Source organism: Hemiscyllium ocellatum, chromosome 33 (genome assembly GCF_020745735.1).
Source record: "Hemiscyllium ocellatum isolate sHemOce1 chromosome 33, sHemOce1.pat.X.cur, whole genome shotgun sequence".
NCBI classification, from domain to species: Eukaryota; Metazoa; Chordata; class Chondrichthyes; order Orectolobiformes; family Hemiscylliidae; genus Hemiscyllium; species Hemiscyllium ocellatum.
In genome coordinates, this window is record NC_083433.1 from 26796874 (window position 1) to 26814515 (window position 17642).

Consider the following 17642-nt stretch of genomic DNA (forward strand, 5'->3'; position numbering starts at 1 on the left):
CCCCTCTTCCCCTCACTCTCCCCCTCACTCACTCTCCCCTCTTCCCCTCACTCACTCTCCCCTCTCCCCCTCACTCACTCTCCCCTCTTCCCCTCACTCTCCCCCTCACACACTCTCCACTCTCCCCAACACTCACTCTCCCCCCCTCACCCTCACTCACTCTCCCCTCTCCTCGTCCACAAGCCTGTCCCCTCCCCTGTAAAGCCCTGGGGTTCCCGTTTCCCCGCTCCCTGGGCTGTGCGCTCACCGTCTCTCGGCCCATTTCCACCGCCTCCTGTAGTCCGTAGAGACTCCCCGAGACCAGGTACACCTCACTGGCCCAGAGCACACAGGCGCCGTGCACCCACAGTTCATTGGGATCGAGAGGTAGTTGAGGCAACTGAAGATCCACCTGGGAACTGAGCTCACTTTTCAATCGCGGAGTCCGTGCGGACACTGACGACGGCGATTTCTCACAACAGTAGCAGCGACGGTGACCTTTGTTGCTGCGGGGACTGGCCCACGACGGCGTACAGTCCTCAGAGTAGTGGCGCCTTTTCAAGCGCGTGTGCCCCAGGACCGCGCCCAGCTCCTTGCCCTCGTCCTCCGAATGACCAGTCTTTAGGAGCTCGGGCATGCTTTTGTGCCGGACCTTGATCCGGCTGGGCGGGGGCAGCAGCTTCTTGGGGGGTGGGTTCTTGGGCAAGGTGCTGGCGTAAAGGTAGGGGTAGTAGGGCCCGAAGAGGTCACCCAGGTCGCGGTGGTTGGCGCACTTCCCGCACAAGCAGCACAGCAGCAGGCCGAGGGTAGCGCTCTCCGTCACCAGGGGGCCCGCCACCATGTGCGAGGAGGTGGGCAGGACTTTGCCGGCGCAGCTGGTGGGGGTGGGGGCGGACGCAGGCCCCGGGTGGCCCTGGGGCCCTCTCTGGCCCCGGTTCCGCTCGTCCTCCTGGGTGTTGATGATGGTGCAAAGCAGCGCCGCCTCTCGCCTCCGTTCCAGGAGTACGTACGGCGAGAAGATGCGGTCCTGGGCGTCCCCCCTCCTCCTGCGGGTGACCCGGCCCCCCACGTGCCTCAGTTTGATCTCGGGCTCTTGGGGCAAGGCCGCTGGGGCCTCTGGCTTCCTCCTCCTCCTGGGCCGTGAGTGTAGAGGCGCCTTCTTCCTCCTGGGCCGCCTCTTCTTGGGGGCGCTCTTGTCTGCCTCCTCCCCCAGGGTCTGCAGCCCCCGGCATGGCTGCAGCTGCCGTTTGGTCTTATTGATGCTTCCCAAGGGGCGCCCCCTCTTCTTGCCCGACGGGAAGTACCCTTTGGGGGGCAGGCCGTCAGGTTTGGGGAGGCTGGCAGCTAGACCCTGGCCTAACGCCAGCTGCGGGGAGCAGGCCAGGGAGGCCTGGTCAGCCTGGTAGGGGAGGCGGGTCGCCGGGGAGAGACCCCCATAAGCCTGGGGGCAGCCGGCCACCCCCGGGCCCCCGAGCTGGGCCTCAGGCTCCGCCGCGGCCTCTCCGCGAACTTTGACCCCGGGCCGCGCGGTGGGCCCGTGCTCGCTCTCCCAGCATCCCTCCCGGACCGAGAGGATATCCTCGAGCGTTACCCCATCGGACGCCCCCTCCAGTAACCCAGCCACGGGGAACTTCCTCCCGTTGGGGGAGGCGATCTTCTGCACAATGGCCTCCAGCTTCAATCCCCGGCCCTTCCTGGGGGGGAGAGTTTTGAGTTTGCCGGGACTGGTGAGGGAGACCGCTGGAGAGACGCTGGCCCCTGGGCTGTCCTTGCCACTGTGGGTCAGTGCCGCTTCGTGCCCTGGCTCGCCCTTGTGCAATGGGTTTACACCAGCAACGCCGTGAGGAGGGGCCAACTGACCGTCCGCCTCTCTGGTCCGGGGGTCTTGGCAAAGTCGTTTGGCCGGAATGGGTGATATGAAAGACCGAATCCTCCTCCTGGACAAGATGGACGACTGAACCGACAGCTCGGTCTGAGCCGCAGACTCGTTCGGCCTCCGCGGGGGCTGCGACGATTTGTCCCCCTCCGCTGGCCACTCCCCCAACTTCGTGCTATCCCCCAGGCGGGGCTGGAGCGCGGCATAGCCGCTCGGCTGCTGCTCTGGGGCGTGAGGAGCTCGGGGATCCTTCGGGACGCTGCTCCAGCTGTCCCCTGTTGGGAAAGCCTTCCCGTCGGCCCAGTCGCTCACCCCGTTGGAGTTGGGGGCCTGCCGTAAAGGCCTCAGGCCGGTCAGCCCCTCAGGACCGGACGAGCGAGGGCCATCTTGTTTGGTCAGCAGGGAGGAGAGCGTCTCGGCGTGCGAGGAGGAGGGAGGGTGCGGGGCACTAGCGCAAGACAAGATGGGCAGGTGCTCTCTGGCGTGGCCCAGGAATCCAGGCAGCCGGGAGCCCAGCGCCTCCTCCTGTTTGATCAGGGGCGCCCTGGCCATCAGAGCTTTGTCGTCGGTCCGAGTCGGCGCTCTCCTCCTCACCCCGGCTCTACCTCCTGCCCGTCCGCAGGGTCTCCTGCCCCTTGAGGGTCGGCTGTTGAGGGCCTGATGGAGTAGGGTGCTGGAGGATCCCATCGAAATTGGCATCGAGACCAGCGCCGAAGACCGGGCCAGCTCAAATGAGTCGTATTTCCAGTGGGGCTCCCTGCTGTCGTACTGCCCCAGGGTCCTCAGCTGACCCTGATGCTGCTCCATCAGCCCCTTGGCCTTCCCATCTGCCCCCATGTAGACTCCGGCCTGGATAACCGTCTGGCCGGCCTTGCAGGCCCGAGCCGCCTTCAAGCTGCGGCCCAGCTCCCGCTCCTGCCCTTGCCCGCAGCCCGGGGCTAAAGGCCCGTGACCGAAGGGTCTCGAAGGGGAGACATCACAGATGACCGACTTCCTCTCGGAGGCCCCAGGCTCGTACGGAGGCTCGTGGTCGGCCTTGGTCAGCTCCAGGCTGAAGCTTGGGCCGGGAGTCCTCGACTCCCCCCAGCCCGGGGGAGAGGCCAGGCTGTTGTTATGTCCCCCTTTCCTGGTCAACTCGATCATCTGCCTGACGGGCTGCAGTGGGCTCTCCAGGAAGCCTGGGTAATGATCCTCTGGAGCGTAAGCCGAGTGGAACTTCCTCCCGTGGTAGTTGGCCTGCAAAGCCTCCTGCAGCAAACTGTGGCTCTTGTCAGGCTTTCCCGGGTGCACCTTCCCGTCTCCCAGACCAAACTGCTCGGGCCCTGGGTGACCGTAACCGGCTGCTGGGTACTGCATGTAGTGGTATTGGCCGTCACCCTTGGGCACATCGCGAAGCCCGTACGCCAAGTAGCCAGGGGACTTGGAGGTGTCCATCCTTGTGGCCAGGGGGTCACTGAGCGCCACCTGGCCCTGGTGGACCCCCAGCCCGTTCCCGTTCGGGGTAGTTGAAGGTGCCATGATGTTGCGGGCGTTGCTTAGTTGCTGCTGGAGGCCGGATTCTTTCTCGCCGCCGGTGAGGAAGGCGTTCTGCTCCTCCCCTTGGCCCCCGAGAGCCATGGCATTGCCCCGACCGGCCATGGTCTCCCGGGCGACGATGACTCCGACAGGCTTCTCGCTGCGGGCTAGGCCTTGCTCTGTCAGTGGTGGCACGGCGTTGCCTTTACCATCCCGACACATCTGGGCAATGACTTCTTCCTTGGAAAGGGGCCGGCCGGCGCTGTCACCGATGGAGCTTGCTGGCGAGCAGGTGGCCGTGGGCACGGTGTCTGGGTTGTGGGCCTTGTAGCCTCGCTCCGAGGTGCCGCTCTGGCCGCTGAGCTGACGAACTCTCTCCGCGGGGTCCTCAGATGAACTCGAGCAGGCCCCATCTAAGGACTCGGCCTGCGGTGATTTCAGTGGTTCCTCCAGGCCCTGGTGCTCGGCCGGGCCTCCTGGGCCTGGCCTCTTGTTGGGTCGCCGGCCCTGCCGTCGGTGTAACGCCAAGGTGTCGGAGATGAGCAGGTGCTGCACTCTGTTGGGGATGTTGGCCACCTGGGAGCTCAGGGCCGTCAGGCTGCTCTGGCCCAAGTCTGAGGGGCGTTTCTCAGCCCCGCCTTCCAACCCAAACCCCTCGTAGGCCGCAGACTGCGAGCCGGGGCTCGGCATCAGGCCCGCCGGAGTGGGACTGGGCTGGGGCATGAGCGGTACCACCCGGCCCCTCATGCCCATGGCGCCCGGCCCACACTGCAGGCTCTCGCTGCTCACCACCAGAGGGGAAGGGGTGGAGCTACACGAGGGGGACTGGGCCACTGGGGTGGCCGGTGAGGCGTTGGAACTCGGGCTGAAGTTCTGGTGGAAGGGCATGGGCGATTTGGCGGGAATGTCGGCTGAACAGTAGGGGGCGAACTGCTGGTTCCCCAAGGGCACCTTGGCTGCACTGGGGTACTGCAGGGCCTGAGGCCCAGGCTGCTGACCCTGGCCTGCCTTTGATTGTTCGAAACAGGCCTTGCCCATTGGTGCCTGGTAGCTATAACCCGCTTGGGTCCCGTAGCTGGGGGCAGTCGTGGCGTTAACCATGTAGCCATCGCACTGGGCACCGGCGTTGACATGGTAACTATCGAAAGCTTGCCCCGGGGGCTGGCTGTAGCCTTGAGGTGACAGGTAAGAGGAAGAGGAAGAGGAGGAGGAGGAGGAGGATGACGACACAGCAGTCTGGAACTGCTGGGGGTTATACTGAGCCACCCGTTGCTGATACTTGGCCAACAGGGCCGGGCTGGGCTGGTGGGAATGCTGGGGGTGGTGGGCGGGGGAGGGAGAAGGCTGGGCCACCGTCTGGGAGCCAAGGGGAGTTTGGAAGGCCTGGTGTCGTAGCTGCTGCTGCTGCTGCTGCACACTGCCGGGTGAAAACTGACCAGCGTAGGCCTCCTGGTCAAACTGGCCGTAGCCTGACATGGTGGCGGAGTGAGGTGCCCTCCACTGACCCTCGCTCAGGTACTGCACGGAGTAGCCTCCGGCCTGCTGTGCCCCATACCCGCTCTGCAAAGGCCCGGGGAGCCTCCGCTGGGCCTGCGGCCCGGTTAGGTCCTTGGCCCTGGGGTAGTAGTAATCGGTGGGCTCCCTGCGGAAGCTCGGGTACAGCTGCTGGTCACAGCCCTCGCCGCCTGGCCGGCTGGTGTAGCCGCTGAAGAGGGGGCCCTGGTGGTGCTGGCTGTAGCTGTCCAGTCGGGGAGACTCCTGAGCCTCTTGGTGAAGGAGCCTCTGGTTTCCGTGGTAACTGCTCTGCTCCCGGTATGACTGCATGTCGTGGCGTTCCACAGTCCAGTCCCTGGCAGGATCTCTGGAAATTCCAAGAGGGAAAGGAACATTAATGAAGCAACGCAAGTGGCTGCTCCTCAGAATTCCCAGAGACATGGTTACCAAGAATCACTTCCTGGGTCAGCCTCACAGCTGGGGCGGGCCCAGCATTATCCTCCCCCCACACCCCACTTCAAAGGAAGTGCCTTCCAGAAATTCCAATGGAATCTGCCTCCATTATTCTCTCAGGATATGCACTCTGGAACATAATAATAACACAGCACAGCAGGAGGCCATTTAACCCATCAAGTCCATGTTAACTCTCAGCAGAACAATCCAGTTCACTCAGCCCCGCTCCTGAGTCAATGTTGCAGCTCCTGCAAGATTACTTCCTTTAAATGCCCATCCCATTTCCTTCTGAAATCACTGACTGTCTCTATTTGCACTGGCCTTTGTAGGCAGCGAGTTCTCAATCCTTCCTACCCACGGTGTAAAACTGTTCATTGTCACACAGCCACCCACCCACTTTCCTCTCTTCAACAGGACCTTAAATATCTGAGACTCCCCTGCCCCAGCCCAGAAAGAAAAGGAACGTCTTTTTATCGTTCCCTGCAGCCTGTCTCAGGTATTGCTGAGAAAGGGGACACACTCTGTCGTGGCTTTTTACCCTGCACCGATCACGTCAATTCACAAGCAATACCAAAGGAAGGTCACTTTTTTTTTAAGCTGACACTCCTGTTTATTTATTTTTCTTGTTTTATTTTCTTTTTTTTCCCTTTTTTAAAACCCCCACACTACCGCCTAACTGCAGTAGTGCTTATTTTTTTCCCCAGTACCCATGGCGTAAGGTAACGTTTATACTGTGTGGGAGGTGAATGCTGATTGGTGGACAGTGGATTGGCAGCAGTACTCTCATAAGAGAATACACCAGTTAGTGATGACTGATAGCTAACTGCTAACCTTTCTTTGAAATGACTATTAATTAAACTTATTATTATCTTGTGCACCTCAATCAAATCTCTCCCAGCCTCCTTTGCTCCAATGACAACCACAGCTTCTCCAATCTATCCATGGAGCTAAAACCTCCTCACTCCTGGAACCATTGTCACTGCCTGTCAGTCTGAAAAGGATCCATTTATTCCAACTCTCTGCTTCCTGTCTGCTAACCAGATCTCTATCCATATCCACATTACCTCTGATACCATGAGCTTTAATTTTCCTCACTAATCTCTCACGTGGAACCTTTTGAAAGTCCAGATACACAGCATTTACTGATTCACCCTCGTCCCCTACACTGGTCACATCCTCAAAAAATTCCAGAAGATTTGTCGAACATGATTTCTCTTGAGTGAATCCATGCTGACGAGGACTGATTCAGTCATCGCTTTCCAAACGCTCAGTTATTACATCCTTAATAATTGACTCTGGCATTTTCCCCAGCACTAACCGGCCTATAATTCCCTGTTTTCTCTCTCCCTCCTTTAAAAATAGTTCAGAATTTTTTCCAATAATTTCTCTATCACTAACATCAGACCAACTGGTGAATAATTACCCGGCCTATCCTTGCTGCCCTTCTCGAACACAGGAGCCACATTCGCTATCCTCCAGTTATCCGGCACTTAGGCCTGTGGCCAGTGAGATATTAAATGTCTCCCGTAGAGTTCCAGCAATCTCCTCTCTCGCCTCCCCTTGCAGTCTGGGATACATCCCATCAGGCCCTGGAGTTTTATGCACCTTTATGCCCAATGAAACATCGAATACCTCCTCCTCACTCTAGAACCTCATCCCAACTGAAAACCCCATCTACAATGTCTTTCACCTCTATAAAAATCGTTAAGACCTCACCTCCTGTCCACTGGCTCCACACACAGGCTGCCTCATTGGTTCTACTCTTTCCCTGAAATCCTCTTAAGCGTTGGGGTTTTTCTTGATCCTACCTACCAATGACATTTTGTGGGCCCTCTTAATTTCCTTTTTAATTAACCGCCGATACTTTTGAAGAGCCTCTCTTGTTTTTAATGCCCTGTGTCTGACATAACCTTCCGTCTTTTTTCTTCATCAAACTCCCAATGTCCCTTGATATCCAGGATTGACAATCACCTGATGAAGGAGCGTCACTCCAAAAGCTAGTGCTTCCAATTGGACTATAACCTGGTGTTGTGTGATTTTTAACACCCCAGTCCAACACCGGCATCTCCAAATCATGAATTCAACAATAGTCTGCAAGAGCTAGCCTGGTTCACTTTGGGTGAGAGAAATCTGCCATCCTTACTCGGTCTGGCCGACGTGAGGTTAAATGTGGTCCATTGTTAAGATTCGGTAAGATCTGGTTGATGTTAGTGTTTGGAATTCCACATTCCCACTTCATCAAAAGCCAACTGCAGGTCTCTCCAAACTCCCCTTTATCCAATTGGCGGTTGATGACCTGCCGGACAACGAGGGACGGACAATAAAGGCAATCCCAACCAGCGACACCCACATCCCATCTGTGGATTTTCACAAAAACCGACTGACTGTGCTGTGAAGAAATCTGTCGCAACTGTTGCTTTTCAAACATTACCAAATGCCCGGAGATATTTATCATCAAAAGACAGCTGGAGGTTGCCTAGCAACTCTCCTGAAGGAGGTTCACATTTCCAAACTGAAATGGAGTTCAAAGGTCAGAGTGTGGACTGGTGCTTCAGGGTCTCAGTGGAGGTGGGGACTGGCTGGGTGAGAAGATGTGCCGGATTTTCACCCCCAATAACCCCCTCCCCATCACAGAGAGTGTGGGGGTGTGTGGGGGGTTGGGGGGGGGGGGGGGGGGAGAGGGGCGAGCGAGGAAGAGCAGGTGGGTGCATGTGGAAGGAGGGAGAAGAGGAAAGCGGGTGGGTGTCAAACCAGGTCTGAGAAAGAGGGGGGCGATGGGGAGGGGATGGGGTATGAAGGGAGGAGGAGAGGGATGAGGAGGGATTATAGACATTGGTAAGGGGGGTCTTTCGGGGTGGGGGCGTGTGAGAGAGGGTGGTATAAGGGTGGGGGGAGAGAGGGAGGTGTGAAGGGGCTAAGTGTGGTTAAGAGCGCTGAAATGGTGGGGGGAGGGGGTTTTGAGAGAGTCAGCAAGCTAGAAAATGAGAGAATGAGGAAGTGGGGGGGGAAGAGAGGGGGGGCATTTAGAGTGGGGCTGAGAGGGAAGAGGTGAAGGAGAGGCAAGGAGGAGTGGGGAGGGGTACATTGGTGAACGTTGGGGAGGAGGGGAGGGGGCATAGGATAGGAGGGGCAGGAGTAAATTGGGGAAGGATGCGAGAGGGGAAGGGAAGGGAAGGGGCAGGGGGCAGGGGAAAGGGTAAGAGGGGAGGGGACGTTCTCCTATTTGATTTCCATTTTTGTCAGCTGGTGGGGGTGGTCCTGGGGTGAAGAGAAGGAGCCCATTGGAGGGAAGGGGGTGAGGAGTGGGTCATGGCCTACTGTCACCTGATGCTACCTTTATCCTCTGACCTCTGACCCTGGCCAGCGGCTGCTCTTTCCGTCCATTATGGTCAGTCTGCTCGACCGAATTGCCAGAACTGTGACAGCTGACTACAGGCAGCCAATGAGGAAGCGGGAGGGGGGGAGGGGGAGGGGAATGGCTCTCCGTGGGACCTCAGGGAGCCTCAGTCACAGCTCCAGCACGGCCCGCTGTGGAGTAGGAGGAGCTGCTGGAGAGTCAGTGTGTGTCAGGCACACCGGTCACAGGGCTGACGGTTAACCCTCTCCTCACACAAAGCTGCAGAAACGAACACCGACAACTCCTTCACACTGACCCTGCTTCACTGGAACGTGCAGGAGGGCACGCCAGGAGGAGCAGAGCCAGGCAGAGCTAAAACTGAGGTGCCAACCTGGTGAAGTCACCAAGCCTTGCGTACCAACAGCATCAGCAGCAAGACAGAGCTAAGCGAGCCCACAACCACCAGAACAGATCTAAGCTCTGCTATCCCACCGTATCTAGTTGCGAACGGTAGGAGGCAATTAAACAACTCACTGGAAGAGGAGGGTCCTCAAGTATTCCATCCTCGCAGACGGGGAAGCCAATATGTCAGCACAAAAGTGAGAGATGAAGCATTCGCAACAATCTTGAGCCAGAAGTGCCCACTGGATGGTCCATCTCGAGTGGTCCCCACCATCACAGATACTAGATTAGATTCCCTGCAGTGTGGAAACAGGCCCTTCAGCCCAACCAGTCCACACTGACCCTCCAAAGAATAACCCACCCAGCACCTAACACTACGGGCAATTTAGCAATGGCCTATTTACCTAACCTGCACATCTTTGGACTGCGGGAGGAAACCCACGCAGACACGGGGAGAATGTGCACACTCCACACAGACAGTGGTCCTGAGGCTGGAATCGAACCTGGGACCCTGGTGCTGTGAGGCAGCAGTGCTAACCACTGAGCCACCATGCCTCCCATAGCTTTTAAGCTAATTCGACTCACTTATCATGATGTCTGGAAGTAACTGGAGGCACTGGATACTGTCCGGGCTCTGACAACATGGCATGATTTACAGGGATAAGGGCCAAAAGCTGGAAAACTGGATTAGGACAAATTGAGGTATCTGGTCAGCACAGGCAGGTTGGGACGAAGGGTCTGTTTCTGTGATGTATGACTGTATAGGAACAGTGAGCAGGATTAGGCCATTCGGCCCTTCAAGCCTACCCTGCCAGTCAATATGATCGTGGCTGATCTGATTGTCACCTGAAATCTATATTCCCCAGCAACCCCTGACAATCGTTTACTGACAAAGTGAGTACTGCAGATACTGGAGATCAGAGCTGAAAATGTGATGATTAGATTACCCTATAGTGTGGAAACAGGCCCTTCGGCCCAACAAGTCCACACCGACCCGCCGAAGCGCAACCCACCCATACCCCTACATTTACCCCTTACTTAACACTACGGGCAATTTAGCATGGCCAATTCACCTGACCCGCACATCTTTGGACTGTGGGAGGAAACCGGAGCACCCGGAGGAAACCCACGCAGACACGGGGAGAACGTGCAAAGTCCACGTTCTGCGCTGGAAAAGCGCAGCAGGTCAGGCAGCATCCAAGGACCAGGAGAATCGACGTTTCGGGCATGAGCCCTTCTTCAGGAATGAGGAAAGTGTGTCCAGCAGGCTAAGATAAAAGGTAGGGAGGAGGGAGTTGGGGGAGGGGCGTTGGAAATGCGATAGGTGGAAGGAGGTCAAGGTGAGGGTGATAGGCCGGAGTGGGGTGGGGGCGGAGAGGTCGGGAAGAGGATTGCAGGTTAGGAAGGTGGTGCTGAGTTTGAGGGAATCGACTGAGACAAGGTGGGGGGAGGGGAAATGAGGAAACTGGAGAAATCTGAGTTCATCCCTTGTGGTTGGAGGGTTCCTAGGCGGAAGATGTTGCGCTCTTCCTCCAGCCGTCGTGTTGCTATGGTCTGGCGATGGAGGAATCGTTTCCTGACACCAACTTAACAACAGCCCCTCTACCTCAGCCTTAAAAACACTCAAGGACTCAGTTTCCACGGCTTTTTCGGGGAGAGAGTGATCACAGAATCCCTGCAGTGTGGTAGCAGGCCATTCAGCCCACAAAGTCCGCACCGACCTTCTGAAGAGCATCTCCCTCAGACCCACCCACTACCCTATCCCTGGAAGCCGGGATATCCCATGGCTAACACACCAGGCCTGCACATCCCTGTACCCTATGAACAGTTTAGCCTGGCCAATCCACCAGTCAGCCAATACTAGACTTGGGGTCCCTGCCACAGTGAGTGAGGCCCCAGTGCTAACCACTGTACCATCCCAAAGACTCAGAACCCGCAGAGAATAAGCTTCACTTTGTCTCTTGGTTTTAAAGAGGCAATCCCTGATTCTCAAAGGGTGACCCTAGTTCTAGGTTCTCCCACCAAAAGGAGGACGTCCCCTTCCACATCCATCTAGTCACGATCCGTCTGGATTACAATCGACTCCTCACTCTGGTGGATACCAGATAGTCTCTCTCAGGAGAAAGTGAGGGCTGCAGACGCTGGAGATCAGAGTCAGGAGTGTGGTGCTGGAAACGCACAGCAGGTCAAGCAGCATCCGAGGAGCAGGAGAATCGACGTTTCGGGCAAAAGCCCTTCATCAGGAATGGCTGAAGGGTTCCAGCCCAAAACATTGATTCTCCTGCTCCTCGGATGCTGCCTGACCTGCTGTGCGTTTCCAGCACCTCACGCTTAACACCAGTCTGTCCCAGCCAACCCTCATTAGACAACGCTCCTTACCAGGAACCAGTTTATTAAATCTGCTCTGAACTCCCTCAAACATATTTCCCTTTAAAGATGACTAATTCTGAATGAGGTGGTAACAATCTGTTTGTATTATAACCTCCCGACTTTTGTTCTCGTTCCCCAGTCAAGAATTCTAACATTCTCAGCAAAGACGGAAAGAACTGCAGATGCTGGAAATCAGAAACAAAAGCAGAAATTGCTGGAAAAGTTCAACAGGTCTGGCAGCATCTGCTGAGAGAGAAATCAGAGTTAATGTTTCAGGTCAGGTGACCCTTCCTCAGAACCTGATGGTAACTTGGAAAAGGTTGGCTTTTATGTGGAACGTAGGGTATGGAGTAAATGATAGGTGGGGATACAGCCCAAAGAGAGTGAGAACAGTTGGACAGACAGAAGTGTGGATAACAATGAGCCTGGGAGATTTCTCTCTACAAATGCTGCCTGACCTGTTGAGCTTTTCCAGCAATTTCTGTTTTGAGGTCTTGGACAAGTTCAACCTCACCTTGCTCTTGTACACTACTCCCTAATTAATAAAGCAGTGAATACTTGCCACCTTCAGTGACCCGTGTACATCGACCCTCAGGTCCTTCTGCTCCCTGTAGAACTGTACCCCCCTATTGTACGCGGCCGTTCTTCCTGACAATCTGCATCACCTCACACTTCCCTGCGTTGAATCTCATCCACCCACCTACCCACCCACTCCACCAAACCTGGTCATGTCTTTCTGGAGTTCCACACTCTTCCCTCACAATTTCAAATTCTTCCAAGTTTTGTGCCATCTGCAAACTTGGAAATTGTCCGCTGAATGCCAAGATCCAGATCATCAGTGTCAGTCAGGAAAAGCAAGGATCCCAATACCGACCCCTGGGGAACTCCGCAACAAACATTTCCCCATCCTGAAAACCATACTGTACCCTCCGTAGCCCATCACTCAGCCAGTTTGGTGTTTACGTTGCTATTGTCCCTGTTATCCCATGAGCTTTAACTTTCTTCACCATTCTGCTGGGTAGCACTGTGACAAACACCTTCTGGACATCATTACCTCGTTGACATCCTGCCTTTCTGCAGTTCAGTGAAAAATATTTCTCCGCAAATCTCCTCTTACCTTAAATCCCTCTTCCCCCGGTTACTGATGCTTGTACTAATGGTAGGTAAACGTTCCTGTACACCCGATCTCCTCTTCACCCCCTTCCAGGACAATCACATCCTTCCTATAATGTGGTGACTACAACTGCATGCCAAACCAGCGCTGACACAGTTCCTGTACAACCTCTCTGCTCTTGTAGTTAATGCCGCAATTAATAAAGGCAATTATCCCATAACCACAACCACTACCTTAACCAAACCATTTACCTAGTCTGACACCGTCAGCGATTTGTGGATACGTGCACCAAAACCCCTTTGATCTTCAACACTTTCCAGGGATGCTGCCATACGTTGTTAAAAATTCCGTAACACCAGGTTACAGTTCAACAGGTTTATTCGCAAGCACCAGGTGGTGATGAAGGAGCGTCGCTCCGAAAGCAAGTACGTTCAAATCAACCTGTTGGACAATAACCTGGTGTTGTGGGATTTTTAACTTGGTCCACCCCAGTCCGACACTGGCTCCTCCTCACCGTGCCACACACACAGTGTAATCCTTTGCTCTACCTCAGTTTTCTGGCTTAAATTCCTGCCAGACCAGTCTAATGATATCCCCTCACGACTCAACACCCCATCAATTTGCATCATCTACAAACGTTGAAATTATAGGCCCTACGTTTAAGTTTAACCATTAATGCACATCACAAACATCAAGGGCCCCAGTTCCAAATTCTGTGGAATCCCACTGGAAACAGACCTCCTGTCACAGAACAACCCTCTACCATCACCCTCTATAAACACGGTGGCTCAGTGGCTAGCACTGCTACCTCATGGGTCTGGGGACGTGGGTTCGATTCCCACCTCGGGTGACTGTGTGGAGTTTGCACATTCTCTCCGTGTCTGCACGGGTTTCCTCCGGGTGCTCCGGTTTCCTCCCACAGTCCAAAGATGTGCCGGTCAGGTGGATTGGCCATGGGAAATGCAGGGTTACAGGGATAGAGTGGGAGACTGGGTCTGGGTGGTATGCTCTTTTGGGGGTTGGTACAGACTTGCTGGGCTGAATGGCCTCTTTCCGCACTGTGGGGCTTCGATTCTTCCTGCCTCTCAGCCAATTTGACTCGTCTGTCATGAGGGATCTCATCAAAAGTCTTGCTGGTGTGGTCTGGTTTATTTCTTCCACCATTACCCTGTTCTCTGTATAAATTCTGTCTCCTACCTGAATGAACTCACATTCACCCTCGCTCTGTTTTTTTCTTGCGCGTACTGATAGAAGTGCTTCCAACCCTCCTTTATGTTTCTTGTGAGTTTGCATTAACAGTCTCTTTCCTATCAGCTTCTTGGTCAGTTTGCTGGGTCCTAAACTGATAAGACTTTTATTGCATTCCCATAGCCACGTCCTGTTATCTAATTAAATCTTTAAACTCTTTTCTGTTGATTCACCTTTCCCTTTGGGTATCTTGGCTTAAAGGAACACATTTCTATCACAGACCTTCTTGTATTTCTTTAAAAAGTCACCTTGCCCAACCACTATCAAATCTTTCAGTATATTTTCCCAATCCACTCCAGCCAACTCACCTCTCACAGCTTCCGTTCAAACTTCAGATAAACTGCTAATATGTTATGGTCACTATTCCCCAAAACTTCCGTGACAGGAAGGTAGTTATTTCCACCCTCGGGTGACTGTCTGTGTGGAGTTTGCATGTTCTCCCCGTGTCTGCGTGGGTTCCCTCCCACAGTCCAAAGATGTGTAGGTTAGGTGGACTGGCCATGGGAAACATGGGGTGACAGGGAGAGAGTGGTGGGGGTGGGTCTGGGTTGGATGCTCTTTGGACAATCACTGTGGACTTGATGGGCTGAATGGTCTGTATCCACACTCGGGATTCTATAATTCCAGTCTTTCCTCGTTACACAAACCAGATCCCAAACTGCCCAATCCGTGGATGGCCCCTTCCACATACTGTGCCAGATCTCCATCTTGTACACAGTCCAGGCATCCATCCTACACAGCTTTAGTGCTGCCTTGATTGACCCAGTCAAAATGCAAACTGAAGTCGTCCATTATTACATTCACCCACATTACGCGTATCTCCAAGTTCCTATTCTCCGTGCCCAAAATGACCACAACAGTTTGGTGGCCCACATCACCTTTCACCAATGTCTGCTGCCTCTTGCAGTTTCATAGATCCACCCAAACTGATTTAACACCTTGATCAAAAACCGAAAGAACTGCGGATGCTGTAAATCAGAAACAAAGTCAGAAGTTGCTGGAAAAGCAGACCAGAGTTTTCCCAGCAACTTCTGTTTTTCAACTTTAACTTCTTGATTGATTAGGTTAGATTATATTCCCTACAGTGCGGAGACAGGCCCTCCGGCCCAACCAGTCCACACCAATCCTCCGAAGAGTAATCCACCCAGACCCATTCCACTCCGACTAATGCACCTAACACTCTGGGCAATTTAGCATGGCCAATTCACCTGACCTGCACATCTTTGGATTGTGGGAAGAAACCGGAGCACCCGGAGGAAACCCACGCAGATACGGGGAGAATGTGCTAACTCCACACAGACAGTTGCCCTGAGGCTGGAATCGAACCTGGAACCCTGGCGCTGTGAGGCAGCAGTGCTAAACACTGAGCCATTGTGATTGTACAATCCAAAATCTTCTTCCCCTAATGTATGGTTTTTGTCCTTATACCAAAATATTTAACTTAAGTTGCAGATTTAATGTAAATCTTTTGTTTCCGCAAAACTGCATTTAGCGGGAAAATATCTCAACACCCACCAGCCAATCACCTTTCAACCCACCAACAGCCAATCACCTTCCCAGTCCACCGACCAGCTAATCACCTTCCAGTCCACCCACTGCCCAATCACCTTCCAGTCCACCCACTGCCCAATCACCTTCCAGTCCACCTACCTAGCCAATCACCTTCCAGTCCACCCACCAGCCAATCACCTTCCAGTCCACCTACCTAGCCAATCACCTTCAGTCCACCCACCAGCAATCACCTTCCAATCCATTCACCCACTGGCCAAAGACCTTCCAATCCACCCACCAGCCAATCACCTTTCAGTCCACTCACCCGCTGGCCAATCACCTTCCAATCCACCCACCTGGCAAATCACCTTCCTTCCACTCACCCACTGGCCAATCACCTTCCAGTCCACCCACCCACTGGCCAATCACCTTCCAGTCCACCCACCCACCGGCCAATCACCTTCCAGTCCACCCACTGGCCAATCACCTTCCAGTCCACCCACCAGCCAATCACCTTCCGGTCCACTCACCAGCCAATCACCTTCCGGTCCACCCACCAGCCATTAGACGGGAAGCTGGAAAAGCACAGCAGGTCAGACATTATCAGTCTATAACGTTGCCTCTCCTGCCCCTCGGATGCTGCCTGACCTCCTGTTGCTCTTCCAGCATCTGTAGTCCTTATTGTCTCCACGTTCCTGTCCACCCACCAGCTTCTGCCAAGTGACAGCAGCAACCTCTCCCACCTTTGCACAGATGCCTCCTCATGCCCTGTGCCCCCTTCCACCACGCTCACCATTCAACTCCGTCCCTTGCTCCTGGATCCCTGAGCTCACTCCGAGATACCCATGGTTCTGTGGCTGTCCCTCTGACAGACGCCAATGTCACCAGCTGCTGCACAGATCCTCGTGCCTGGCCTCAGGAACACTCGCCTGTACATCTGGAAATAGCCTGCAGCAGAGACAACAAAATGGAGGTGTGTTCAAAAGCAAGGCACGCAACACAGTCACTAAACCTCAGAAGCAGGCCAACTTGCATTTATATAGCGACATTAACACTGTGAAACATCTAGAGCCACAAGATCATCATGAAACCACCAGAAATCGAGCTAGAAAGGACTTGCTGAGTGCAGGTGATTGTGTTTTTATAAACCACTTCCTGTGATCAAATAAAATCTTGAATTTCTTTTTGTTGATTCATTGTTCCGTTTGGCTGTCAGTGACTTAGAAGGATGTGTTTTTGTTATACACCATCTTGTCTTTCTTTAAAGAGTAACCTTGCCTTTCCTCTTTGAAATCTTTCAGCATATTTTCCCAATCCACGCTGCCCAACATATTTCCTTTCAAACTTCATGTAAATTTCTAATATTTTATGGTCACTATTTGCCAGAACCTCCTTTACAGCGAGGTGTTGATTTAGTTTTTCCTCGTTACCCTGACCAAGTCCCAAACTGCCCATTCCATGGTTGGCTCCTCCACATACTGTCCAGATCTCCATCTTGTACACAGCCCTTGGGATCCATCCTACACAGCTTTCGTGCTGCCTTGGTTAACTCAGTCAAAATGCAAACTGACGTAATCCATTATTACTCATTTACCCACATTACCTGAATCTCCAAAGTCCCTTGGGGAAGGAGGGTGACTTTAGCCAATAACAGATAGGATAGAGGTTCAGTTAAGGGAGGGAACTCCAAAGATAAGGGCTTGGTCTCAGTATTATCCTAATGTTTTAAAAGTGCCTTGTACCTCAGCATGTACCAACGTGTGTGACAGTCAATACTGTCTTATCGAACATAACATGGAAAACACAGCACAGCACAATCCCATAAAAACACCAAATAATGACCCAGATCATCATGTTTCTTTTGGTGCTGTTCAAGAGAGAATTATTGATCAATATGCAGGCTACAGCTTGCCTGACTTTTATCCAAAATGTTACCATCAGACAACACAGGCAGAGTTTAACGTTTACACCAAAACCCAGTGTCTTTGACAGTGCAGTACACCCTCAGTACTAACCCTACGACAATGCAGCACTCCCTCAGTACTGACCCTCCGACAGTGCAGCACTCCCTCAGTACTGATCCTCCGACATTGCAGCACTCCCTCAGTACTGATCCTCCGACAGTGCAGCACTCCCTCAGTACTGATCCTCCGACAGTGCAGCATTCCCTCAGTACTGGCCCTCCGACAGTGCAGCACTCCTTCAGCACTGACCCTCCGACAGTGCAGCACTCCCTCAGTACTGACCCTCCGACAGTGCAGACATCCCTCAGTACTGACCCTCAGACAGTGCGGCACTCCCTCAGCACTGACCCTCCGACAGTGCAGCACTCCCTCAGCTCTGATCCTCTGACAGTGCCCACT

At 54.1% G+C, this 17642-nt stretch overlaps 1 protein-coding gene across 2 annotated transcripts in view; it reads right to left on the reverse strand.

Annotated features, from left to right (window-relative positions):
- Positions 1-17642, reverse strand: part of tcf20 (transcription factor 20) — a 69600-nt gene that overhangs the window by 31367 nt on the left and 20591 nt on the right. For both annotated transcript variants that reach the window (XM_060849398.1, XM_060849397.1), the window contains exons 2-3: positions 16073-16227; positions 248-5231 (exon numbers count right to left, since the gene is read on the reverse strand). In XM_060849398.1, the coding sequence (XP_060705381.1) occupies positions 248-5194 (4947 nt within the window). In that variant the 5' untranslated portion in view covers positions 5195-5231; positions 16073-16227. The remainder of the gene's footprint in view (positions 1-247; positions 5232-16072; positions 16228-17642) is intronic.